Source organism: Montipora foliosa, chromosome 12 (genome assembly GCF_036669935.1).
Source record: "Montipora foliosa isolate CH-2021 chromosome 12, ASM3666993v2, whole genome shotgun sequence".
In the NCBI taxonomy this organism is placed as follows: domain Eukaryota; kingdom Metazoa; phylum Cnidaria; class Anthozoa; order Scleractinia; family Acroporidae; genus Montipora; species Montipora foliosa.
The window spans coordinates 35186042-35212471 of record NC_090880.1 but is presented as its reverse complement, the minus strand read 5'-3'; the positions used below and the strand labels follow the sequence as shown (position 1 = coordinate 35212471).

Genomic DNA, 26430 nt, shown 5'->3' with positions numbered 1-26430 from the left:
CACTGGGAACGAGGAATGAATATTTCATTCCCTTATAAGGAGAAGTCATCCTCAGGAGAAAGAATGTTGCGTCAATAGACCAATTTCGATATATTAAAATGAAATCCTAAACAAAACGCATCATCCGGAGGCTCTTGGGAATAAATATAAGGAATTGTATGAGTTTATTCCCCAGAGGCTCGGGATGATGCCTTTTCTTTAGGACTGAATTTTAATATATCGAAAGTAGGCTATTTGCCGCGGTTGTTAATTGAAGAAAAAAAAAAGAGAAACTTATAAATATAGAATATAGTTTACTCACATTTGTGGATCAGTTCGTCTTTTTCATAAAGTGCGTTGAAAACGAACTTGTCGCTCGCTTTGATTAACACGTCGTTCTCGTTTACTCAGCTTTTTTAAATATGAATTATTCAGTTCTTTTATTTGAGGTTAGTAACCGAATGGAGATTCTACCGTTGACACGTTACTTACGTGGTAAATAATGCGTCTGTAGAGGAGATTCAGCTTCACCGCAGCTGCATTTGTCATTGAACGACAAGCCTAACTCCGTTCATTGTTCCAGGTCATGATTACTGAAAGCCCTTTCAATTGATTCCGCCTAAAAAGAACACCTGTACGAGCCATGCATCCGCTTCGGACTTAACAAGACATCATTCAAAAGGATTCTTCTTCGGTCAGGTAAAGAAAATATCCCTTGAAGGATATTCAAGGGCACCCACGAGCAAATTAAACGGCAAAAGCCTTTGAGAAACATTTCTAGGCTCTTTGTAATGTATAAAGACTGTCTAAAAAGATGTTTTCATCACCTAGAATAATTTAATCTGTTCGGAAATCTTAGATGTAAATTGAAGTGTCCGAAAATTTTAGAGAATGATCTCTTCATTTCAGAAATTGCTAGATGAGCGTGGCCTTCTAATAACTTCCCAGCGAACTATTTCCTCGTCCGAAAATGCATGCTAGGTGACCTTTTTAAGTGCCAAAAATTGCAAAAATATCCCTTCCGAAAACCTAAGGGACTGCTTTTCCCTGGTTCCGAAACTTTTGGGTGATGTTTTAGTAAAGAATTATGAGTTGTTTGGCAACGTAGAACCGAAAGTCTTAGAACAGTTTGACTGTCCCGAACACTTCCATATTTCACCAAAGATTATCGTTGGGCGCCCCTGAATATTATGACGAGACGTAAATGGACACACACGTACAGTTTCCATGATTTGTTCACGCCAAACGTAAACGCGCGTTTGCCAAAAAATGTTTCAACTCAGTTATCAACCTACATAATATAAAGATTGCAATTCTTTTTAGTGAATGAAAAAAACCGGCTGAAATTTAAAGAACGAAGAAACGGCAAAGAGGAAAATGGGACCAGAACCTTGGACATCAAAGCACCTCTTATGAAATGAAGCAGTGGTTTGACGCCCAAGGTCAGTTTATGTCAGTTTATGTCGGTGATAAGGCGATGAATATCCATGCGCATACTCCAGCTCTAACTATTTATGACATTTTAGACATTCTGGCAGCTATTGTCCTTTACCTCCATATTTCCATTTTCGCTGATGTTTTTTTTCTCTTTTTTTTGTTCATTTTAATTTATAAACTTTGGATAGAGCTTTGATACATTTGTTTCTTTGGTTGGAAGTTCTGGGACCTGGTGTGCTATGTCGTCCGGCGTAATCAAAACCGAGTAAGCAAGGACCAGCGTAACAGAACAGAAGCACCACTGATAAACAGGTGAAGCCTGGAGCTTGTGGTTCCGTGTAAGGAAAAGAAGTCTTCAAATAAATATGACACCGCTAAAATACAAAATGAAAGCAAGCAACCAACTGACTATTTTGCAAGCGCAAGGAAGTCTAATTCGAGGCCGCCGAAGACGATCCTTGCGGGATTATTTAAAGGCCGCCGCACACTTAACGACTTTTTGTCGTAGATTTTTATCGCAGATTTTTATCCGGGAAAAATCGGCTGAAAAGAATAGTTTGTCGGGCCATCAGCTTGCCGCACACCAGCCGATGTCTTTGTCGCGACTAACTGCGCCAAGGCTTGGGGCCGACTCATCCAGAAGCTTGCAACAAGCTTGTCCTCTTTTTCGGGGGGGAAGCCCTCCCAGGAGTTTTGGGGAACAAATTAACATGACCAATTTGAACTGGGGAAAAGGGGGACTATGTCAAAATATTTTAGGGAACAAAAACCATTCTTAAGCAATTTTAGGGATCAAAAAGCTGGGAACACGTTTGAAAGTTATCTGGGGAACACAAGCAAATATTTAAAGGGGAGAAGGACCCCCCCCCCCTCCCTCCCTGGGAGGGCGTCTCAGCTGCTCACTGCTCGAAATCTGTTCGATATCCGCCATGTTGGAAAAGACGCTTGCTTATGTCACTCTTACGACACTTTCTAACTGGTTGTGGAGCGCGTGAGGCCCGAATAAAAATCTTGGTCTACCGCACACTGGCAGGCAAGGCCCGACAAGACATTTAGAGATCTAGCACTGTCAGATATCGTCCGACATGCCCCGATCTTGTCGCAGACTTGTCTGAATTCACCGCACACTAGTCGACAAGTGAAGATTTTTTCGTTAGCCGACAAAAAATCTGCCAGTGTGCGCGGCCTTGAATGTCACTGAGACCAAGCAGACCCAAGTCCAATCGAGTAAAGAACGATTGATTGAGTGTTTACGACAACAAAAAACGAAAAAAGGTCGAAGGATGATTTAGCAGTGAACGAATCTTTACCATTCTCTTAATTTCTTCACCTTTCAATCAGCCTTGTCCTTTTTCAGTTCGTTTTTGATAGTCGAAGAAATTCGTCAAAGAAATAATCTTGAAAGATAATACATACATTCACCGTTCAATTAGCCTGGCTACTCTTTTGTTTTTGATAATTTTTATAACTTGACGCATATTGGATCCTTAGTGTATCACTTCATGTAGTTCAGGTTCTTTTTACTTTGAAGGTATACACGCTGTGAACTGAAAACTGAGCTGCGATCAAGATATGTACAATTTTCTACTACGCATGGTGTGTAGATTTCGGTGTCTCGTGCTTGGGGTGTCTGTGGTAATCATTTTAAATATTATATGCCTGTGGCACGTTAATTACTGGAATGAATCAACGCTGAACAGCCTGGAAATGATCTTCATAAGAAAGAAAACGACTTCTTTGATGAAACCTTTGCTTCCAGAAAGGGCTACGATAAATAGTTCCCTTCGTTCTAGAGAAGGGAAATTAGGAGAAAACTCCTTGAAAAATACAAGTCCTGCTTTGCCTGGAAATGTGAAAGGAACTTTGGAAAACCCTGACACGGGACACGATGCCCAAAGAAGTCAATGGCTTTCCATAGCGGACAAGGTAGACGTAAGTATATAAGGACACCTACGCATAAAAAAAAACAGCAATACAAATCCAATGGGAAAATTTAGCTGAACCCAGCTTTTCATGAAGTACCTGTATTTAACAAGGAGAAACATCAAATAAAGGTTACGGAAAATGCAACGAAATGGGTACCAATCTCCACGTTGCTGTTACATTTTACAGCGCTTTTCATAAACATGCAGACGGACTCTGAAGTTCAAATTTCAAACGGATACTTAGTTTTTCGCTGCTGTCAATCACATTTGTCGTGGCCCGTTGCTACCATTACGAACAAAAGTCGGCCAAAAGGATTGAAATCAGCCAATCACAAGCTGAATTTTCTTCCATTAACCAATTTCATGGATTAACGGCGGCGAGGAATGCTTCTAAATACAGGGTCCATCATGCTACACGGCCTTTCAATTATTTGCGGTCCAACAAAAATCTTTTTGCGCACACCCCTTCCCTCTCTGAGCACCTGGGTAGACCCCAGTTAACTTTCCGGCTGTACTTGTGAACATCCAACTGGTTTAGTGGCCTGTGTCATACATGATCAACTCCTTATTGAGCAATCTTGAGGACACATAACACTTTCGATGTGATTTCAAAGGTCAGGCTCCTGTGACGTAATCCTTTTATCCTATCTTGCTTAATCATAATGATATACATGTACCTCCTTCATTCTGACTTAATAATGATAATAGTAATAATAATAATAATAATAATAATAATAATAATAATAATATAATAAAATAGGTTTGGTAACCTCGCAGTGTGAGACAAAATGGCGCCGTATCGCGTGGCTGCCACGATTATGCTTGAGGCGAGAAAAGAACCAAGGATCATAGCTTCTGAGAGTAGAAGAAGAATCCAAATCTTAGTTCCATAAAGCGATTAGAAGTTTCGTCTGCTCATACCACCACGTGTTCGCCATTCTGTTCGATTACGCGCTGTAATTACTTCAAACAACCCCCTTGAAGTTTTTGGAAGTAATTATAATTCAATGATAATCAGGGACTGTAATTAGCTGATGTGAACCCATTTCATATTTAATTCGATTATAATGCGATCATAATCGAGGCCTAACGAGAACACGGCTTAATTGGGGAGGCTACAAATCAACTGAAATCAGATCAGATCGAATCAAATGTTGGTTTTTGAGGAGAGGGGAAAACCGGAGTACCCGGGGAAAAACCTCTCGGAGCAGAGAAGAGAACTAACAAACCGCAACCCACACATGGCGTCGAATTCGGGAATCGAACCCGGCCACATTGGTGGAAGGCGAGTGCGCTCATCACTGCACCAGCCCTGCTCCTGATTTTAAAGGCAGAACGTCGAAACTTAAACATGATCGTTCTATTATAGGTGGATATTATGCTAAGAGCACAGGCAGACCATGATCATGTACATTGGAAAGGTTCCCACGAGACGCTTCAAGATTACATTAAAGTAAGCAAAAACAAGATTTATGGATTTCGTTTTCCTTCACAGTTCGATTCTTTTCTTGCTTTATTTTATTCAGATTTACCCCTCTGCTGAAAAGGAACCCAACTCATTTATTTTCTGGTAACTTGCATGATTTGATCTTTCCTTCAGCTTATAAACGTCACAGTCGTAAACAAGAATGACAGTGAAGTTCCAATAACTGGACGCACTTTCCAAACCGAGCAGGAGGCTGTGAGAGTCTGTCAGTTTTCGGAACAAAGCTGCAAAGCCATCTACAAACTAAAAGAACTCTCACCTTCCTATGTTGTTCTGGATTCAGACTTTCTCTTATCTTCAGGAGAAAATTCAGTTTTATATGTCAAACCGCAATTCATAGCTGATCTTGGTAGGCAACATAAGGAGTCACTTTCTATTCGTTGTGTGCTTGCCCTATAGTGAAAACTCAATGTACCCCCAAAAGCACCTTCGCTGACGGGTAAAATCGCACGGGTAAGAATCAAGGCGGGTGCATTGGGGAAGACTTCTCGACTTTCACATTTCATCATGAGGTCATATTTGTGCCCCCAAACTCACATTTGAATTAAGGGGGTAGTTTCTAAAGAAACGGCTGCATGCGGTGCTGCGTCGGTGTGGAAGTAGACCACCGTATAGGGATTCTAAACACTGACGTCTCGAGCGTTAGCCCTTTGTCAGAGCGAATCCAGACTTTCTCCTATCTTTAAGAGATTTTGGATTCGCTCTGACTAAGGGCTAACACTCGAATTGACTCCGTTGATAAAACCAAATTTTTGTTGCATTTGAATTAATTTCTCTTCTAATGAAAAAAAGAGAAATGGCCAATGAGTGAAACTCAGCAATAACAGGGGACAGAGTAGTGAGGGAAGGAAAAGAGGGAATGACGGGGCGATAGGAAATCCGGGGGGTAGTTAGGGACTTCAGGGCAAAAATGATGGGAGGAGATGCATCTCGATGATAACACGGGGATACTTGGAAAATACCCCGTTGCTGAGGAACATATGACCTTCAGATTATTAGTTCCCATTCAGTATCACTGAGCGATACAAGTCTCGTGGGGATTAAACAAGGTTTCTTAGCCGGTGCCACTCGTAAAAATACAACTTTGAATTAATACAACGTGACAGGTTTTAATCGTTTTAATCTTGTTTATTATAGAATTTTCCGCCGCTGAAATGAAATGTGGAGTGTTACCAAATAAGACAAAACCCAAGAAAAGTTCCTCAGAAGAAGTTGGCTGTCTTCTCCCTTCCATAAACCCTTTTGAGAAAAGTTCCATGGAGTACTTTCTAACCATGCCTCCATTGGTTTGTGACCGTGAAGCAACCCTCTTTACAAAATACCAAGATGGCTTGCTTGAGGTTATTACGAATCACGACAGAGGTGCTCCTTTAAGAAGTCTTTCCTTTCAAACCATTCATGGAAAAAATGACGGGTCTGACTCGGGATTTGTACTAGAAGAGAGCAAGCCCTTGAAATTTAAAGGTCCAGCTGTTAAACTTATTCACGATTTTGTTCAAGTCAACGCTGTGTTTTTTAACGGATTGATTCAGACGGATTTTCATGCGCAGGTCGTTGCTAAACCTGACGTGCTACAGCGACGGCCCCTGCAAAAAGCTGGTCTTCCGTTGAATGTTATCATTTTAGGATTGGATCAAACGTCACATGCAACTTTTCAACGTCTTTTATCCAGCTCCTACAAGTTTCTCCGTGAGGAACTGCACGCATTTATGTTCAAAGGTTTTTCACTCGTTGGTGAAGCGACCACGCCCCAACTAACAGCTCTCCTGACCGGACGGACTATTGAGGAGAATTGCCAAACTCATGAAGCTCGGACAGGATTCAAGGGTGCGGGAACGGTGGATCAGTGGCCGTTTATATTTAAGACTTTAAAAAATTATGGATATGCTACAATGTTTAGCGAAGATGCACCGTCCATAGGTAACGTAATAACCACTAATCTTATTAGCGTCAAGCGTTGTCTACGTTTCGACGACAGCTGGTAAGAAATCCACCTCCCCCTCTCCTCTTTGCCATGTTACACATATCTTACGCAGAGAGATTACTTTTTCTCAACTCTATCCCCCCACGTAATACAATGAGAAAAAAACAAGCGGGTTGAGGTATTTCGAAATCTCCTACAGTTCAAACCCTACAGGTGTCGTTTATAATTGAAGAATCTTCTTCACTTTAATTTCTTTTAGGTACTTTTAACTTGAGACTCAAAGGATTCAGTAAGCCACCCTGTGACCACTACGCTCGTCCGTTTTGGTCAGCGGTACCGCACGACGTGAATGGAGGAGTGCTTCATGAAAAGTGCATTAATTCACAACCCCAACACAATCTTCAACTTGATTACTTGAAAAGCTTGTTTAGAGCTTATCCTACGACGCCTAAATTTGGGTTTACATTTTTAAGCAGCCTCTGTCACCGTGAAACAATCTTGCCTCTCGGTTCTGCTGAAAAAGATTTCCTCGAGTTTTTCAAATCAATCTGGAAATCAGGATATTTGAATGACACAATGCTGGTCGTCATGGGAGACCATGGTGCACGCACTGGAGACTTCCGATTTACAATACAAGGAAAGCTTGAGGAGAGGTTACCTATGCTGTCGATTACACTTCCCACCAGTTTCCGCTTGATGTACCCTGAATTTGCAAAGAACCTTCAACTTAATGCAGAAGTCATAATGTCTCCGTTAGATTTACACGCAACATTTATGCACATTTTAAAGTATCCATTAGATCCTTCACGTTCAGACCTTTCCCGCGGCTCAAGTCTGTTTTCGAAAATCCCCAGGAGAAGGACATGCCAAGACGCTCATATCCCCAGGTACTTTTGTCCCTGTGTTCAATGGTTACCTCTCCACATCTCGCACTCTCATGTTATAATTGGAGTTTTGCGCACCGTTGACCATATCAATACCCTTCTCGCACAAGACCCGGATGGAAGCCGTCTTTGTCAGCGGCTCTTGTTAGACGAGATCTTGGATGCTTGGCAAGAAACACCAAATACAGAATTACGGACATTCACTGGCATTCAAAATGGCCTTGGACTAGGTTTTGGATCCCCTGATTTTAATAATTCTACTACTTCTAGTGAGTGTCGCTACCTCGTAAAATTTCGTACAAAACCAGGGTATGGAATTTTCGAAGCTTCTGTCAAACTTAACCAGGGTCGTTTTGTTGTTGGAGACCGCATCAGTCGCATAAATTTGTATGGATCTCAACCGGATTGCATAAGAAATTCGCACCCTCATCTCAGGGAATTTTGCTACTGTGGTCACGATAACTAGAGTGCATTATCCTCTACGTCACTATTTTATGTATGTCATCACTACCGTCGGGAGTCCATGACTATCAGCGAACAACACCCATACTAACCCTACGTCACGGCAGTTTTACAAATCGATCTATTTTTAGACTACCTTAGTGATTGGTGATCGGGCTCCTTCGGGAGTCTCATTAGCGGGAAAATGTTGCTGTTACTGAAGAAGAGGAGGAAACCTAATCAAAAACATAAAACAAACAGCGGCCACAAACATAATGATAAAGCGCATTTTACTTTTGACTCGACGTTTCGTGTGCTACAACATACATCTCAGAAGTGACGGTTGAACAAATTCAAATATGATATATATAAAATTAAGAAAACTGGTAACTAGAGAGAATAAGATAAAAATAGTCAGATAAATAGATAGCAGTGAAAACTGACTGTTTAATAAAGCCAGAGATTTTTAATGCCAACGTTTTCGTTTAAGGCGAGTTTAAGGTCGCATAAAGTTTCCTTTATGCATCTATCAATGTTAAGCCCCAGGGAGGGGGGTCGTGCTAACCACGGGAGTTTGATCGTAAGGGCTGTCCCCAGGGTAGGGATTTTGATCGTATGTGACGTCCCCAGGCTAGCAATTTTGATCGTACAAAGGACATTTTACCACCTTCACTTGCCGCCGGGTGGACATTTCGACCAATTATTTTGTCCCAGGGGTGGGGAATTTGAATTTTTTTTTAAATGCAAATGTCAAAATCCCCACTCCATGCCCGAACCCCCCCCCCCCCTCCCCTCCCTGGGGATTAACGTTGATAGGTGCATTATTTCACAATGCAAATCAGTTTTTTATTAAGTTGAAATGGCCAAAGAGCAAGAATATTTAGGGGGAAACCTATCCGGATATTCCCCAATTTTTCTAAAAATCTCTCCAAAAGGTTCTAAACCAAACCATCCCCCGCCTACTTTGTTTTAAAATCTCTGTAAATTAGTCAATTACGCTATGTTTCAAGTTCTCTGAAACGGGGCTGAAATCATTGATTACCTACTTTTAAATGATGGAAAAGGTATACTGCTTTACAGTCAAAGTGGAGTCGTCAATTGGAGAACGATAATCGTGTTATTTTAGAAGAATTCTAATCAAACATCCTTGAGGAAGAAACATCAAAGCTTTCCTCAGTACAGCCGGACTATTGGCTATGCAATATCCACATAACATTGGAGAAATCGCACCCTTTGGCAGAAATCTCCGGCGCTTTTCACCCTCAATCATGGATTCGTCACCTTCACCTTCTGGCTTCACCTTCGGCAACACCTCTTTCGGTTCGCCTTCCTCCGTCGGCAAAACCACACTCCTTTTAATTTACTTCCATTTAACTTTTGAAACTGCCGGCCTTGGACTAAAGAATATTTTGTTGGAAGGAAGATAGAATTTGCACAAACACTAATAAATCCTGCTTGTGTAAATATCTCTTTTTTCGTCTTTCGCTTTAAGCCCTCTCCCACTTAGCCAACCCTGAGCTCAGAGGCGAGCAGTACCCTAGCTATCAATTTTTTTAAATACGCCTGCTAAGTAGTAAAGACAAGGCACCGTGGTCGGCCTGGCGGGTGTGGTTAGCTTGAGCGGGTATTTACGGTACTTGTAGTTCATATTCCCACACTTTTGTAATCGTAATTGGTTCTCTTTGACCGAAACAAGACGCTCTTTAAGCGTTTACTCGGAATACCATCTTCGCGCAGAAGTAGGGTGATACATTTTGGAAGGGTTAGAAGCGAACTAGAAGGATTGAATAGACGGGAGCAATGCTTTCTTTTGATATTCAAATTTGCTAAGTACGGAAGAAAAGAAATAAATATTTCTGCAGCGAATTGAAGTCTGGATAGCTTATTTATAACAGCCGATAACGTATCGGTGAACATCGCTTGGTGTTTACAAATAAATTCAATCGGTAACCTAGCTATAGGAGTAGCTTGATTTGGTACAGGTTGTCGGTCGAATCGGAAATAACGTGAACCTAGCAGATGCAGCGTGACATCAAAGTGAAACCAGTGAGGCAAGGGAGACTGAAACAGTAGCGTGGTGTGAGAGAAAACTTGTGAAAAACCATTATTGTAATTTATGTGCCTTCTGTAAGTGAAATTTAGCCTTCCACTTACCAGCTACACTGGTAACCAGCCGCAAAGTTTCGAAATTAACAGTTTTAACTTGTGAATAATCAGGCTGTGATTTCCCTCTAGGCAGCTAACATGAAGGCCGAGACGCTGTTAATTAAAAGAAGAAAATGACATTCGCGGATGATGCATGTTCGTACAAAGAACAGCTGAAAGACACCACGGGCGCCCCCAACACACCGCTGCCGAGAGTCCCGCGCCCCACCGCGCCTCCAACAGGCCGGCGAAACCAGAGAAAACATCCCCCACGCCGACACCCTCCCCCGACCCCGACACAAAATATTGTCAATTCAAGCCGTGTACGTTGCGAGTGGTCGCACTAGTTTGCTGAGAGATAGCATTTCCAGAAGGCTGAATCCAGCATTGCTATTGTATTTGCGTGATTGTGTTTCTGAATCGGCGAACGACATTAAGTGTTTCACACTGAAGGCCCAACACATCACCCTTCGCATGTTATAAATCCGGATTTTCATCGAATTCTGTAAGAATAGACCTTTTCAGGGTTTCTGACGCCATCTTAGACGTGGCGCAAACGCGGCTTAAACTACAGTGAATGTATGGGATTTTGGCCGAATTCAACCTCTGTAACTCCGCTGCAGAAAGGCAGATTTCAAAATTCTTAATTTATTTTTAGTCATTTTATTAATATCATTCACTCAACGGAAAATTGGATCATTGCACGAGGCACAAAGTCTGAAAATTGGATATTAGAAATCTCTTCATGTCGCTTCAAATTTCGCGGAAATTTGCATAATTTTGTTTACAATGGTTTATATGAAATTTCCAAAGTTCGTTTACGATCTTCATAGCTTGATTCTAATAGTCTTACTCCACGAAAATAATCTCAATTCAAGTGCTTTTTGAGAGGTGTTCTCGCTATCTACAATAGTCAGACCTTAAAGGATTTATAATGGTTCGAAGTCGGCAAAATTCCCATGCATTCACTGTAATTTAAGCCTTGTTTGCCCCTGTGTTTGCCCCCCAACCAATATGGCGTCAGAAACCTGTTTGAACTCCAACGACACTCGAAACCCCTGCGCGAAACCCGTGACGGATGTTTTCCTTTGTTGAAGAGGGGTACAGTACATTGCTTTTTAGCCAATGAAATCACCGCCGCGTACAAAGTAACTCGGATAACTTTCAGGAATTCGGAGTAAAAATTACTCATTACCCGGCTGACACATTCTAAACGCTTCAGCGATAGGGTGAAGAGATGACGTAAGAAAATATTGAAAAGCATTATGGGATGCGGAATTCTTAATTTGATATGAATACAAACACATTCAAAGTGCATCGACAATGAGTCATGAATCGCGCTGGGAAAAACAACGGGATCTATGCTGCCGAGACGATCTTAAAGCGTAGAGTTCGCGAGGTAGGGTAACGAAGCAAACTTTGATGTTTCTGTGAGGACGAATTCAGCTTTATCGAGCCGTGCGATCTTTTATTTTGCAGGGGAAAGTCGAGTACTTTATCAAATGGAAGGGTTATTCACAGAAGTAAGCATTGTGAATTTCACGTGCATAATTTGGCATTGAATAGTTTCTAAAGGTTTACTGTCGATTTTCATTCCTCAAATCCAATTAGATACAACACTTGGGAGCCGGAAGAGAATGTTCTTGATCCAAGACTTCTGAGAGCATTTCGACAGCGTGTGGCTGTGAGGTAAAGAAGAAAAGGCTTTAAGCTTACGTGTCTTAGCCTAACATGATAGTTTGTTTCACCTGACTTCAGCGACACTTAGTGGGATTTTTAGTCCTAAAGATTCAAGTAACGGAAAGATTAAGCCAGGATATTCAGGAGTATATAAATTGGAACTTCGATCACTTTCGTACGGAAAATCATTTTGCCTTAATTGCTCACTGTAATGGCTGATGAATTTGCAAATGAATGTTTAAAATATAAACATGAAATAGGGGAAGTTTTAATAATTTTGTATACCTCGTTTCGATCTTTTTAATATTTGTTATATTTTCCTTGTTTTGTAAATGTAGCAAGAAAGGAAAATTAAAAGGAAAGAAAAGACGAATGATTGTTCCTACAGAGAATGTAAGTAGAGAAATTATTGATTTGTAATTATTTTTCTGCCCGGAAACTTTCCAACAACCCATTTTTATTGAGATCACACACAGAATCAAATGGTTTTGTCAGACGAATAATGCTGCTTCCTTCCTCTAAGTTGCAATAAAGCTTACAAACTGTCAACAGGCTCTTAAGCCGAAACTTTGTATGACTATCTTTCCGTCTACATATTTTCAATGAGAAGATAGAAGTTGTAATATTCGAACAATTTGTTTCATGTTAAAAGGGAAAATCGTGTTTTGATTTGAATTATCTGATACCAAACGTCGTCAATAAAGCATATGAACAGATGGTGACAGCGTTGGTGTAAGCGCGTTTTTTCCTGTTTCAAAATGCTAATTAGAGGTGACTATTTTATTTGATTATTTGAATAGTAAGGTAAATGGCAAGGGAAATTGTGAGCATAAGCTAGTGAAAAAAATTCGCAATATTTTCTATTCTGCGTAAGAATTAAGACTGAAATATAAAGCAGCATAGAATAGTATAAAAAAAAGTCTTCTCGTTCTTTGGAATTAAATTGGAATCAGTTGGTGAGATTTGGCTGTCTACTTTTTGAAGAGTCTTTACGGTGCTAAAGCGAAACATGAATGGCTATGGCATTAAACAAGCTGTCCTTGCGATAGGCACTATCGATTCGTTCAAGACTTTGCTTGTTTGTACGGAGTCGCTTTCCAAGTCATCTTTAAACTTAAGGTAAACTTAAGGTAAACTTACCAACTCCATAGTAAAGGGCAATTGTGAACGCAACTGTTTACTATGTAACCCTGGTAAATCGGCCTTCAGCCGCAGAAAACAGCTTATTTCGTTGTTGATCTTGAGCTTGAACCGGTGTGGAAAATACTGGTAGAACTTCAAACCATGGTTTTCAATGATTGCTTAGAATTATAACGGTGTCCTCTCGTAAATTAATATCATAGATTCTTGGACTCCAGTAAGTTTGATCGGACGGGCCGATTTTGCGGTTAGCATTTTTTGTTTTATTATTTAGGATTAGGTGGGTATGTAACCTATGTCGTGTTTTGAATTTTCTAGCCAGCCGAAGATGTCGAACAAAACCAGGTAGATGTTGAGCAAATCAATGATCAGGAAAGTGACAGTGACATTGACGAGTCATCACAGGAAGCTCTCGCACCACCCACCAAACGAAAGCGTCGTCGCAGAAAACGAAAGATTCCGAAGACTGACGAAAGCATCGGCGAGGCTACTCTGCAAGTTTCGGACGAATCTGGAACGACGTTGGTTGCAGTTAATAACACCGAGCAAGAAAAAGAAGCCGATATACCTGCAGTGAGTGAAGAGATATCGCCAAAGATTGCTATTAGTAATGAAAGTGCCTTTTCTGTTTCCGAAAAAGAAGTTAGCTTGGACGAAATGGCCGCCTGTTCGTCTTCTAGTCAGTGCGAAACGAAGGTGGCAGTTAACTTGTCTGCCGGAAGTACAACACTTTCTGTTGACGCTACAACGACTGAAAACGAGATTTCACTTGTTACTGAAAAACCTGTTTCTAGCGATAAAGAAAAACATTCCAAAAAGAGCACTGACGATCCCCCTGTGGGGTCAACAAATCTCCCTGTCTCTTTAAGGCGGGACATCCCGCCGGCAGTTCCCACTGAAGTGAAAAGAAGTCCGTTAATTCCGCGTTATTCGCGGTTTGAATTTTTGGCCAATAGCATGATTATCACTGATGTTACCACAGAAAGAGGAACGGTAACCGTCAAGGAATGCTCTGCTTATGAGGGGTTTTATGGCCCTGAACCCGAGAGGCCTAGTTAATGGACGCAGGTCACTTCGCCCAAATCGAACTGACCCATTCCACGATCCTTTGTGGTGTTAACCGGCTTCATCACGTGTTAAAAGGTGTTTGCTAAACTAGAGTTGCGATTTTTGTTCTGGAATTTTTACACGTAATTTCTCATTTGAAACTGTTTGTGATTACAAACCCAGCGTGATCCTGTCATTCTATGACAAATTCTACTTTTTTTCAAGGAAATAGGAACTAGAAATTCAAGAAGATGATGCTTTCTTTTCGAATGCGTATTGTCGCTGGTTTTCCCCTCAGGGACGATTTGAAAGTGGTTACATTGCTAGGATTTTCAAGTTGAGATTCTTATTTACACCATATTGTACGGACTACGGGACTTTCTGACCTCATACAACGCGTCTGAACCTTCCTGAAATTTCAGTGTTGTTCAACTAAATTAAGTTTCCTCATATTATCCACTTTATTTATTTGCTCAGCAGAAAGCTCTATTTACATTGTAAATTTTAAAAGTGGTTTAACCGCAGATTGCATTATTTTTAAATGTCGTCTACAATAGGTAGATGATAAGATAAACTTTACGTGAAAGTGCTTTGTGTTTGGAAAGCGCTAGGAAAGCATATCTTTGAAAATTGAACTTGTGTGCCTGTTCTGTTTTGGTTGGCATTTAGAGTATTTGTCTACCTTCTTCCAACGTAAGCTGGAGCTTTCTTAAAACCTCGTTCAGGATAACAAATATTGTTTTAAACATGATTGTATTAAAACGTTTCTTGGGAACACTTACCTAAAGTGTGTTTACTCTGTACGAACCCTTCCTCGAGAGATGGGGAAGTGTCCATCTCTAAAACTTAAGGCGGGTAATGACTTTAGACGTTCGAGAAAATCAAGCCAGTCCGAATTTGTCTCTGGATAGCCTCGTCAGAAATAGGAAAGGGTCAAAAGACAGTGCTACCTCATTCGAATGTAGTTTTCCCTGTATTTTACCCTTTGAATATGATATAGAAATTGGGGATAGCCGTACATTCTTTGGAAATAATTAGGTTTGTTTTTTGAAAAAGTGGACACTAAAATTTACCAGGAAAAACAAACAGACCCAATTCCTTTTGCACATTTAATAGCAGTTAACGTTTATATACATTGAAAGGACCAGAACTCAGTAATTCTAATCAGCAATTCTGGATCGTCAATTCTATTATCCACTTTAAATCACACAATCTTGAGTTATTAAATTACTATTTAACAATTAGACCCGTAGCCCGCAAGGGCTATGGGTCAATAGCCCATGAGTCGAAGCCGAATGGGCTATTGACCCGTGGCCTTTGAGGGCGAAGGGTCTAATTGTTTTAGTATCACCCGACAAGTCGGACAGAAAAGGCAATAATAAAGTTAGCAAATGCAAGTTGAAGAAATATTTATTGGGGAATAAAGCGAAAGAAAGCGTCACGCTTTTCGCTACTCGAGGACTAATACTAATAGTCCTCTAGTAGCGTAGCCAATCAAAATGCAGGATTTGCATTAGTCCACTAGTTGGGTGATACTAATAGTTACTATTAGTCCTCTGTCGAGACTAATCAGTGCTGCATAAAGAATTGTCATGACCCCCAAAATTAATCTTGGCTCAGACTTAAGACCACCATTTTATAGCATTTGGCTACACTCTTCTCGATGAGTAAAGACATTTTCACCTGCTTTTGTAGTGCGCGCGCGATGGGATAATTACAATGGAAAAAAGCGCTCAGAGGAGAACATTTCCATCGTTTTCTTGATTCTGTGCGAAGGGTCCCTTACATGTCAAAAGCAAAATTTCAGAAATATTTAGAGGGAGAAGCTTAGGTTAAGATGAAACTGTGCAAAGTTAAAATTCCCTTGAGCCAGTAGCCTACAACTCCAATAGTAGTTCTATGGAACGGCATTTTCACCGATCAAGCTATTTTTTGACGAGTTCTAAATAAGATTTGGCTTTTTTCAATACCATGGGTTATAATTGCTCATGCAAGACATGCGATTAGCTGGAAAGGTCTGGTTTTGTGGGAAATACAATCAAAATATAACTCGGTGTGTAAAAACACCTTTTCATAAACGCAATGAGGTTTTACGTTCCTATTCATGGGCTTGTGCTGGAGCGGATTTTCCAAGAGTAAAGGTGGCAAATGAATCTGCCCCAAATTTGGCTAAATGAGGGCATTTTGAAAGAAAATAGCATGTGAGAAATCTATCATGGATACCTCAATACCCTGGCCACGTGACAGTGTCATCGTGCATATGATGACCCAAACTGTATCCATATTTTGATTTGCGCGTGAAAATTAAAAAAACATTTAGCGGCTCCTAACTGTTTAGGTCAAGAGCCCATTACGCGTCGTCTCCTTGTTAGGTGGAAGGCATGGTCAGCGAACAGACCAGGATTCGAGTCGGTGGGTTGCCTTTGACAAAAACGTGTTCATTTTCCAGAATTCCATTGAAGTTAACAGTATCTTCAGGGTAATTCAGGGTAAATTACGAACAAAAGTCACTGCTTACGAGCCAGAAGGCCCATCAGGCCGGCGCTTATCTCCGGTTTCCGTAGCATGAAGCGTCTAGGAGTATTTATACTCCCCTCTGGATGGGATGCTAGTCCATCGCAGGGTTACCAGGCAATGGGTTATCAGGCAAAGGCCAGGGCAGGTTAAAGTGCCACAAACAACATCGCGTTGTAATTGTTCAGCCTTGATACAGGCACAAGCACAGGCACACATTAGGGAGCCGCACGGTTAGAGGGAGCCGCAATTTTGAGACGCGGACGGCTACCGGAAGTGAGCTGTTTTCCCGTTTAACCTGTCTTCACACAACCACATTTACATTGCTTAGTATCTTTTCTCCATTAGAGATGATTAGTATAAAAATCTGGGGGACACCACTGTCCTGGTAAGCGAACTGCTCTCTTCTGGTTGCCGTCCGCATCTCAAAAACGCGCGTGTCTTTTTTTCAAGAATACGGGAACGGTATGCACCTGCATTTCAGGGAAATAAACAATTGAAATGACAACCTCGTTCCCGGGGTCTCTCTTTTTCCAAGGAAGAGAAGAAGAGAGACCCTGGGGACGAGGTTGTTGAAATGATGGGAAAGAAGCTATGCAATAACTCTTTTAGTAGCCGTCCTCTTGCATCTGCCAAATGTTTATTTCCTTAATTTTAAATAAACTCCATTTAAAATCGAATCAGCTATAAGTATCCTCAGGAATTCAATGGATACATTTTTTAGATGAAAACAGAGGATATTACATGGCCGCGCGGGGATACGAATTTTATCTTCGAGTGCTGAAAGTATCTCTCACGGTGAGCGAAGCGAACGAGTGAGAGATACTTTCAGCACGAGAAGATAAAATTCGTATCCCCAAGCGGCCATGTAATGTTCCGTTTATTATATAGATATTGATGAAATGTCTAGATTTAAAACAACTTGTTTTATTCAGTTTCGAAATGATGAAAAAGTGTTCACCAAATTAACCACTAAAACACGCATGTTGTTTAACATGAAACAAGATATGAAACATATGTTATGAAAAACAAATCATGATAATGTAAAATTTGCAATAAAAATGTTTATGTAGTAGAGAAGAATTATATTGAAGCACAAAAGTATCGTACAATGAAGAAGAAGCTCGCGTTTTATTGGCTAATCGTGTTCGTTACCATGACGACAGCTATAACCTCACATGTGAAAGATAAAAATGATACGTTCACTGCACGCGGTGAAGATATGATTTTTTAGAAAAAGGAGAAATCCTAGTATTTCATCAGTATCTATATAATAAAAAGAGATATCGTGCATGCTCTGTTAGTTTCAACAAATTAAGACGTCACAATGTAACGTTTACATTTGCCAACCCGGCAAATTCTCCGACGTGCCAGAAATTTGTCATGTTACCCACGTATTGCTTGGCAAATTCTATGTATGTTAAGTCTTTGGTAATTTTGTTTACACAGGTAAATAAATGAGGTATAGAAAACTAGTTTTCCGGTAAAAACAAAACAAATCAAACCGAATTATAAAACTAATCAAGATTAAAATTGCTAAAATAATTTAAATAGAGAGTAGTTTCTTTGCTTCATAATCTTTGTGATGGTTCAAATCGCAAATCCGTTCATTGAGTATCCAAGCCATTCTTAAATCCTCGAGACGCTTTCTTATGGAAATGAAGAAGCCATTTTATTTGACTTAAATTCATTGTTGGACATATTGACCGCAAACCTTAATTGTTCTGTGCTGTGTCTATGTGGAAATATAGGATTAGAGTAAATAATACTGGATGCATGGCTTGTTTAATAAGTAAACTAATTAGCATGGATGTCGTTCACATTACAAAAATTGTACATGGATCGTTAAGGTAACTAAACTTTTGCAAGGACAACAAAATGGTGATTTGTGAGGCCAAAGATCTTGAGTTTTTGCAATGGAAGGTTTATGTTTATTGATTTAATTGTTACAGAATGAGTTTTTCATTTTTCCGCGGAGAGGATGCGTTACCCAGAGGTCAGTTTCGAGTACCGCCATCGTTTCTGTGCAGTTATGCTAAAATAGGATCAAGTCAACCTGACGAAGAAAGCGTAGAAAACCAGCATTTGAATACCAGACTGGACGGTACGATTCAAGGCCGCTCTTTGGGAATAAACGCCAATCTTACACCTACTCTGAAACCTGAAGACCCTCGAACTTCAGATGAACTATGTGCAAACACGAAAAGGGATCAATTCGTGATGGTATCAGAGGAGGCAGTCGGAATCGAGAGAGCTGTGGACATAAATAGGAACCACTTAGTTGATTTGCAACGCTCAATACAAACTCGGTTAACAGGGTCAACGTTGGAAACAGAGGATGTTTATCCATTCGGCAGTATCACATGCACGGGACAGAGAATGGATTTGACTGTAAGTCAAAAAAATCAAAGCAAGCGTTGCCCGGGCATTCCAGAAGAGGTTAGCGAACCTGAAGTGGTTGGCAACGGAAAGACAGCTGGCGCTGTTAATTGTTCGAATGGGGTGTCTTTGAACAAACTCTACTCGTGCTTAAAGAAAATGAAATGCCGGAGAAACGACTCAGGCAATTATGAAAATCTTGCAACGATTTCCATGAACGGTCGAGAGCATGGCTTTAGCAAAACTTACTTCCAGAGAGCACTTGCAAACAACGTGTCATCACAACCAACGCACGCACGAAGAGATCAAGAGGAAATGTTTTTGCTAGTGGGGGGCAAATCGAAGCCAGTACGCTTTGAAATCGATCCCCACGGACTAAATCTACTTGAAAAAGAATGGCGAGTGGAATTAAGAACAAGAAACTCTTTATCTTGTAATTCATCAAACGAAGAAGGGTTGAAACTTTTTCAAAAGTTTCGATCTCGCTTCCGGATGCCAAATCATAGACCTCCCTTGGGTAGAAGTACTCCGAATTTGCTGATACCATGGGCAAGACATGTTGTTCACAGAGGAAGAAGTCAAAGTCCGGAAAAGAGAGACAAACTGGAAAAAGACGAAACTGGACGAAAACTATCAATACATGTTTATCTTCCAAATGCTGGGTGGGACGAACAAAGGAGCCCAACGCCAACGACTCCGGTGCTATCTCCTTCGAGATGATAAAAATTGTTTGACCGAGGGAACCGCAAGAAACGATTAACGGGTTCAACTCGAAGCTAAAAAAGGGCATGTTGGTGGATACTACATATAATTAGCAGGGGCACTCAACGAACTATTGCGGTAAAACGGCTCGGAAAGACTGTGTTACCAAAGATTTAAGTTTCCCCCGAAATGTTGCCGGGAACATCACCGGACAAACCTGAATAGATGCCTACTTTTCTGTAGATACCTCTTACTAACCTCGTTTTCTCGGTCCGTACTGTAAGTTATGGACCGAGTTTTTTCCCGTTGATTTATGGCCCAAGCGCATAAATCAACGGGAAAAAACGAGGATCCGTAACTTACAGTACGGACCGAGAAAACGAGGTTAGTAAGATATTTATTATATCTCTGAGGTTAACCGGCGCGCGGGCAAGGAAACTAGTCAAAGTGAAGCGGAAGGTTCAACTGCCACAAAGAATGCCGTGCCAAAATCCCAAAAACTAAATCTTCTTGGCTGTTAAGTTTGAAATAGTTGCTTGCAAGATTCAAACAGTTTTCAGTACAATTTTATGCAACAGAAATGACATGAAAAACTCGCTAGATGATGTTTTGTTGAAATTTTAAATTTAGCGGGCTGTACTGCGGGCCGTACTGTAAAATACGGCCCGCTAATTTAGCCAATTACAGCGCGCGTACTATCTCAGAGATATAATAATATTGCGGAACATCCTGTATTGATGGGGAACTCCACTTGGGCATTAAATTAAACACACACCACAAAATTTTCCGTCGAGGGCCCCTTCAGATTTAAAGAAAAATTGGCACTTGTCGGTTATGCAAGGTTAGTAATCAGCCGAAAAAAAGGAAAAAAAAACGAGTTTCAAAAGTTCCATATGCATCAAAAACAGTAAATTCGATGGGAATTCCATTATGGCAAAGAAGTTTCAAGTAGTATATTCTCTTCTTGACTTAAAGGCTCTCTTTTCCTCCTCTTGACAAAACTGAGACTAATAAGCTGTTTCTGTATGACGTCTTTTAACCACAAACTGATGCAGATTTATCAGAATTTTTTGTCTGATTGTGCTATGTATTGACTATGCTAAAACTTAGGTTTCACGCATGCAAATTATAGCAAATAACCTTTTTGCACTTCATGCTAAAACGAATGCAACAAAAGAAGCATGATTTATTTGTCTGGTCACTAATGTAAGTAACGTATCATTATGGTGTGGATGGTGTGAATATGAACCGCAAAATTAAAATCATAGTCAACGATAATTCACTAAAAATCGCAGAAGCTGAGATCAGAGAACAAATATAACTCTTCTGTATGGGATGTTGTTTTATTGTGAAATGCTCTAAACTTTTACTTTCAAAGAAAGTATGCCCTGCTTTACAAACAAACCCTTTTAGCATATTTAAGCATATCATTCATACACATCATTTCTAACCCTGGACTTGAGTTACCTGTGACTCGGATCAGCAGGTAGGTCACAGTATCTACTATAAAAAAAGAATTGTAGAATAAAAGGATTCGTAACAAATTCCTTTCAATAATTTCTTAGTAAAAATCTTCAACCCAGCCAAATTCGTTTTTATGTCACTTTTCACGCCAGGAGCTCACGGAGTCAGTAGAGGAGGAATGGTTGGGATTGATCTGAAGGCAACCTTAACCCCAGGCTATCTCACCTTTTCTCATTTATTAGCTCAGGCGTATATATACTAAACGCCAGATTGTTTAGGAAAATTTCTCTTTTATGTCATCGATTTTGGGTCTTAACGCCGCTGCCTTTAAGGACGGTGCCTACTATTGTTATTGCGCATGCGTTCTGCGCATCTCCAGATACTCGAATTTCCTATCGATTAGTGCTTATAATTACTAATGCAGGGTTATTTTTGTGCAGTTTTAAACTATTCGGAGAAAGCAGAACTTCCCTCATATCCATACAACCGCGCAAAAATAACTTTGAATTAGTAGGCACCGTCCTTCATGATGAAAGACACTCGCCGTTTTTCGTAATTGTTCTCTTTTAATTTTGCGCGTATAATTAACAATTCATTGAGGTAATTTGGGGAATTTTTACCGAGAGGTAGTGGAGGTAAACATTCCCCAATATTCACTGAGCCTGAGGTATAATTTTCAGCGGTGAATATCAAGAATTAGTGCAAAACAACATACTAAAACATGATAAAAAGGCAAGAAAAATGCTTGCTTAGCTTAGAAGCCGCGCCTCCAAAGTGTTATATTCACCGGGTAGCGCGGTGAATTTTAGACCGAATTCTTATATTCACCGCTGAAAATTATACAAATAATAGATATATTAACAGTTTGCTCGTATAGCAGTTTCAGCGTACGCGGACAGTTTCCCTGTCCGCGCATTCTTAATCACACTAAATCGATCTTGTTACTTTTGTAGGAATAATTACGTCGTCGCTCCAGGTTTAGCAGTTAAAATACTAACGGCCTCCAACTTATACTTTTGGCACAGTAGAATGAGGCTGAGGAGCAAATTTGCTATTATATACCTCGGACTATGGAATATGCACACTTCTGCAACTGACGAACTGACCTTTTAAGGCTGGACACTTTATGAGGGCACCTGGCAGTCAGCTCAGAAGGGATGAAGAAACGTAGTACCGAAAGTTAACAAGACGGGAGAAATTTTCGCCAGTCCGGAATGTTTCTCCGTTTCCTTCGTTCCGTTTCGACTCTCCCAGGATGTAAAAACTGCGCAAGCCATGCACTGTAGCGAAATGCCCAACAACGATCCCCAACAACAATTAGCTTCAGATATGAGTACAATTGACTCTGAGCTGTAAATAAACAAATCTTATTTGCGGGTTGGTGTCGATCCCCATCGGTTCAACTGGTCAATTGAGGGGAGTTGTCGTCCTTAGCATACCGGTAATTGGAAAGGCGAAATCTTAAAATACATTTCTCCTCTGAAGTCAGCTTAACCAGACCTCGTAATGTTGCTGCTGTAGATAAAGCATCCCTCGCCGTCCTTAGAGGTACTACTATTGTTTTCAAGGGTGGAAGTCTGTTGTTTGCCCATATTTTCCCCTTGTTGTCTTTGCTCAATTCAGCGTTTCTTGTTTCTAGATCTATTTTCGGCAGGAACTTTGGAAACGTGTGAGGCGTACGATTCTTCGTTTTCGGCTGAAACGGAAACCCACAGGCCAAATTACGCATATTCATCTCTAGAGGCGTTCTTTTTGGCAATGCTGGGAGCAGTACAGGTCTTTCTGCCACCGATAGCTTTCTTTTTGTGTCGTTTCTTTGTGACCTGGCTTGGCCTGAGTCTCGCTGATAACTCTGAAAGTATCCATCTCGTTGGCTCTTTCCGAAGGAATAAGGAAAAATTGCATCGCTTTTGTTCCGTTTTTGCTTCATTCTATCCGTTTGCCTCATCAATATTCTAAATTCACTCTTTACAACTTCTCCCACCATAATCTTGTTATACTTTTCACGTCATCGTCTTGTTAAAGCTAGAGCGAAAATTGAACACTGCTTAGTTTTGTTATTGTTATTTATGGCCATTTCACCTGACCAGTTAACTCCTTAGTTCTCATGATGGTGTTAAAATTCTCGACAGCTGTTTTAAAAGAAAACATTATTTCTTCTCAAATTAAATATTTGTTTTTTAAACAAATAGAATCGTCCTCAATATTAAAATTTCGACCCAGCTAGTAACAACCCAATAATGTGACACCGTCCTAAACATTTTTTTCTTCTACGGGAGTGCTACATTTTTTGCTATTTTTAGTAGAAATAACACCCAAACAGCGGTGACAAACATCAGATATAAACGCATCATTTGAAATTATCTTCTACTTGACGTTTCGAATGCTTCTGCATACATGTTCAGAAGTGACGGTTAATACAAAATTGGAGTTTAACTATACAAGGTCACTAACTTATTAACTATCAAGTAACAATAGAGTTGACAAAAACACAGCTGTTCGCTGCTGACATATTCATTTTAAGGTCGGCTTTAAATCTTTGATCAGTAGTGTCTCATTTATTATACATAAAATGTAACATGGTCCGCAAGAGCCGACGTATGGACCATAAATTAATGCTTTAAAATGTTCAGTTTTTCTGCATGCAATCGTCTTTTACTTTTTCCGATATAAAAACAGTCATTGCAGTCCCAACAGGCAATTCTATATACAATCTTAGCCATTTGGCCACGGCTGAGTCTATCTTTGTAAGGAAAGGAAGATTTAAGGTGGCTAAACACAGTTTTTGATACCTGTTTTATTTACCTTTTTCTCTAAAATCCTAGATCCTTTGGTCGCCAAAAATGGCAGCAAGTAAGTTAACAACACGAACTTCGGTTTTTTGGTAGTTAAGCTGACCTATATGCCATTGCCATAGCAACATGAATAAATATAAACAGGCCTGTAAAATCAGTTTTGTTTCCTTCCAGAAGTATAGTCGGCTTGTAACGATGCTCACAACTTAACACTATTTTTAAATAACAATTTGACAGAGAGATCTTTAATTATCCCTTGTTGAAGGTTCACTGGAATATGATTTCCTCTGTTCAAGTTGAGATTTTTTCAACACTTCAGGTACTTATTTCTTAAAGTATTTTCGTGCCAAATTTCATTAAATTCTAACGAGAGGTTCTCTAGAAATAGGCGTATTCCTATCCCCTTTTTCTTTCGTTTAGCGTCAAATGCGTTTCCTGATATTGGGTCGGTCGGATTGAAAAAAAAAACCTAAAAAAAAATCATAAGCAGTCTCGGAATTGGAGGCCTGGTACCCCAGCATCATAGCTGTGGAGCCAGGAAAACAACAAGGCCTGAACCCAAAATCAATACGGCAGAAAAGTTGGTGGATGTTGTTAAAAAATTAAGACAAAGTGGAAAAAAGGATCAGCCACCGAAACTCCCATGCGACATAAAAATGGTTTAAAAACGTCGTTAGCTTTTTTATTGTTTGAAAATGCCAAAAATTTGGGTCGGTCGGACGACGCTAAACGGAGAAGGAAAAGGCCGGGATGCCCTAAACGCAAAAAAAAAAAAAAAGGGGGGGGGGGGTGGCCTTACAGCTACCGTGAAAATAAGTCAATCTAAATTGGTTAAAAATACTACCATAGACCTTGTTGCTGTTGCTCAGCTTTGCGCTTTTTTTGAAAAACCGTCTGGAAGTTTAGAACAAGGGCACCCAATGACTGTTTTAGGCAAATATATCATCGGAAGCAAGGCGGGCGACAATTTTCGAATATCGAACACACAGGTACAGACTCCAACAGAATTTCGTGACATCGCTGTGTATATTCAGTTAAGAGAAAATGTTCAACCATAGTTCTATCACAGACAGGTTCTAAATTCCTTATTCTGTCTTTAAATGCTACGTATTCTTCAGGTTAACTTCCAATTGTACCCAACGAGCAGATTAAGCCTAAAGCCTTTGAGACAAATTTCTAGGCTCCTGGCAATGTATAAAGACTGTCTAAGAGATGTTTTTAGTATCACCTAGAAGAATTTGATCTGTTTGGATATCTTAGCTGAAAATTGAAGTATCCAAGAATTTTAGGGAACGGTATCTTCATTTTAGAAATTTCTAGCTGAACGCCCGGGGGGGTACTCCCTTATAAGGCCTTAATGGGGACGTGCGGCCAGCCAGGGTATGTTTTTCGGGATTTTTGTCTTGAACAGGGTATCGAATTTATCATTTTTGTCTTAATCAGGATAACGATTTATCAATTTTTGTCTTAAACTGGGTTAAATGTCTTAAACAGGGTATCAAAATTGGAATTCTGTCTTAAAATGGGTAGGAAAATTAGCGATATTTGTCTTAAACAGGGTCAAGGTATGAGGGGCCGCGCCGCACGTCCCCACCCAGGGATATGTCGAGTACCCCCCCCCCCCCCCCTGGGGCTGAACGTTACCTTCCGTGAATAAACTGCCAGGTGATCTTTTCAAGTGCCATAAATTGCACAAATTTCCCTTCCGAAAACGTAAGGGCCTAGTTTTTCATGGTTACGAATCTTTTAGGAAATGCTTTAGTAAATAAATCTTTACTGAGCTGTTTGGCAAGGTAAAACCAAAATTCGTAGAATAGTTTGCATTGGCTCTCCCGAACACATATTTCACCAAAGATTATTGTTGGGCCCCTGAACTTCGAAGTTGTGTGAGCGTCTATAAATGTTTACTTAATGTGAAGCTGAAAGTTTCACTAGATCTTATAAACCGCACATCTTATAAAGATGAATAATGGCAATGTTCGCTGCAAGATTCATAAGTCAACAAGTTTACGTTGATAGAACAAAGATTCTTACCTTGTATTTCATTCAATAGCACAAGCAAGCATCTATACATTGGTATCAACAGTTGTCTCTTGAGAAGCCTCACTAAGTTTTCTCGAGATCCAAAGGAATTGCCTTATTCTAAACACAGTGCTATGCATCTGAAAAATTTACGATTAAGTGCTGGCAAACTCTTCGATGACTCTGGTATTCACAATTTAGAGTTCGTTTTTGTCTAGAGGACATTTGTGATTGGTTCCTAAGCAGCTAGGTAAATGGTTTATTCAGTGTCTTATTTGGTTTCTCGTTTCCTTGTTTGCGGTTATGCGTTTGTTATTGTTAAGTTCTAAGAACCTCAAACAAGAAGCAATGTTAGAGGTTTTTTCACTACCATGCATGTAATTTAGCTGATTTGGGTTTTTCCTCTACTCATTCATATGGTCATTGATTCTTCGAAGGGTTTTTAGCTTTAAATAGTGTTATTTCA

The 26430-nt window shown here is 40.2% G+C and overlaps 3 protein-coding genes across 4 annotated transcripts; all 3 read left to right on the top strand.

Moving 5' to 3' along the window:
* The first annotated feature begins 575 nt into the window (after positions 1–575).
* Positions 576–8827, top strand: LOC137979443 (uncharacterized). Of its 2 annotated transcripts, XM_068826699.1 has the most exons (8): positions 576–678; positions 1303–1421; positions 1605–1728; positions 2948–3348; positions 4711–4794; positions 4942–5176; positions 5965–6747; positions 7011–8827. In XM_068826699.1, exons 4-8 carry the CDS (start codon positions 2989–2991, stop codon positions 8099–8101), a joined length of 2553 nt encoding a protein of 850 aa, XP_068682800.1. In that variant the 5' UTR covers positions 576–678; positions 1303–1421; positions 1605–1728; positions 2948–2988; the 3' UTR covers positions 8102–8827. The 2 variants fall into 2 exon arrangements, with proteins under 2 accessions (XP_068682800.1, XP_068682801.1); XM_068826700.1 differs by lacking the exon at positions 1605–1728.
* Positions 8828–11504: 2677 nt separating this feature from the next.
* On the top strand, positions 11505–14869 carry LOC137978734 (polycomb group protein Pc-like). Its single transcript, XM_068825769.1, has 5 exons — positions 11505–11620; positions 11701–11744; positions 11833–11910; positions 12240–12294; positions 13360–14869. Exons 1-5 carry the CDS (start codon positions 11552–11554, stop codon positions 14098–14100), a joined length of 987 nt encoding a protein of 328 aa, XP_068681870.1. The 5' UTR covers positions 11505–11551; the 3' UTR covers positions 14101–14869.
* A 3554-nt stretch (positions 14870–18423) lies between these two features.
* Positions 18424–22543, top strand: LOC137978807 (uncharacterized). The gene is made up of 2 exons (XM_068825893.1): positions 18424–18452; positions 18555–22543. Exon 2 carries the CDS (start codon positions 18556–18558, stop codon positions 19699–19701), a length of 1146 nt encoding a protein of 381 aa, XP_068681994.1. The 5' UTR covers positions 18424–18452; position 18555; the 3' UTR covers positions 19702–22543.
* Positions 22544–26430: the final 3887 nt, after the last annotated feature.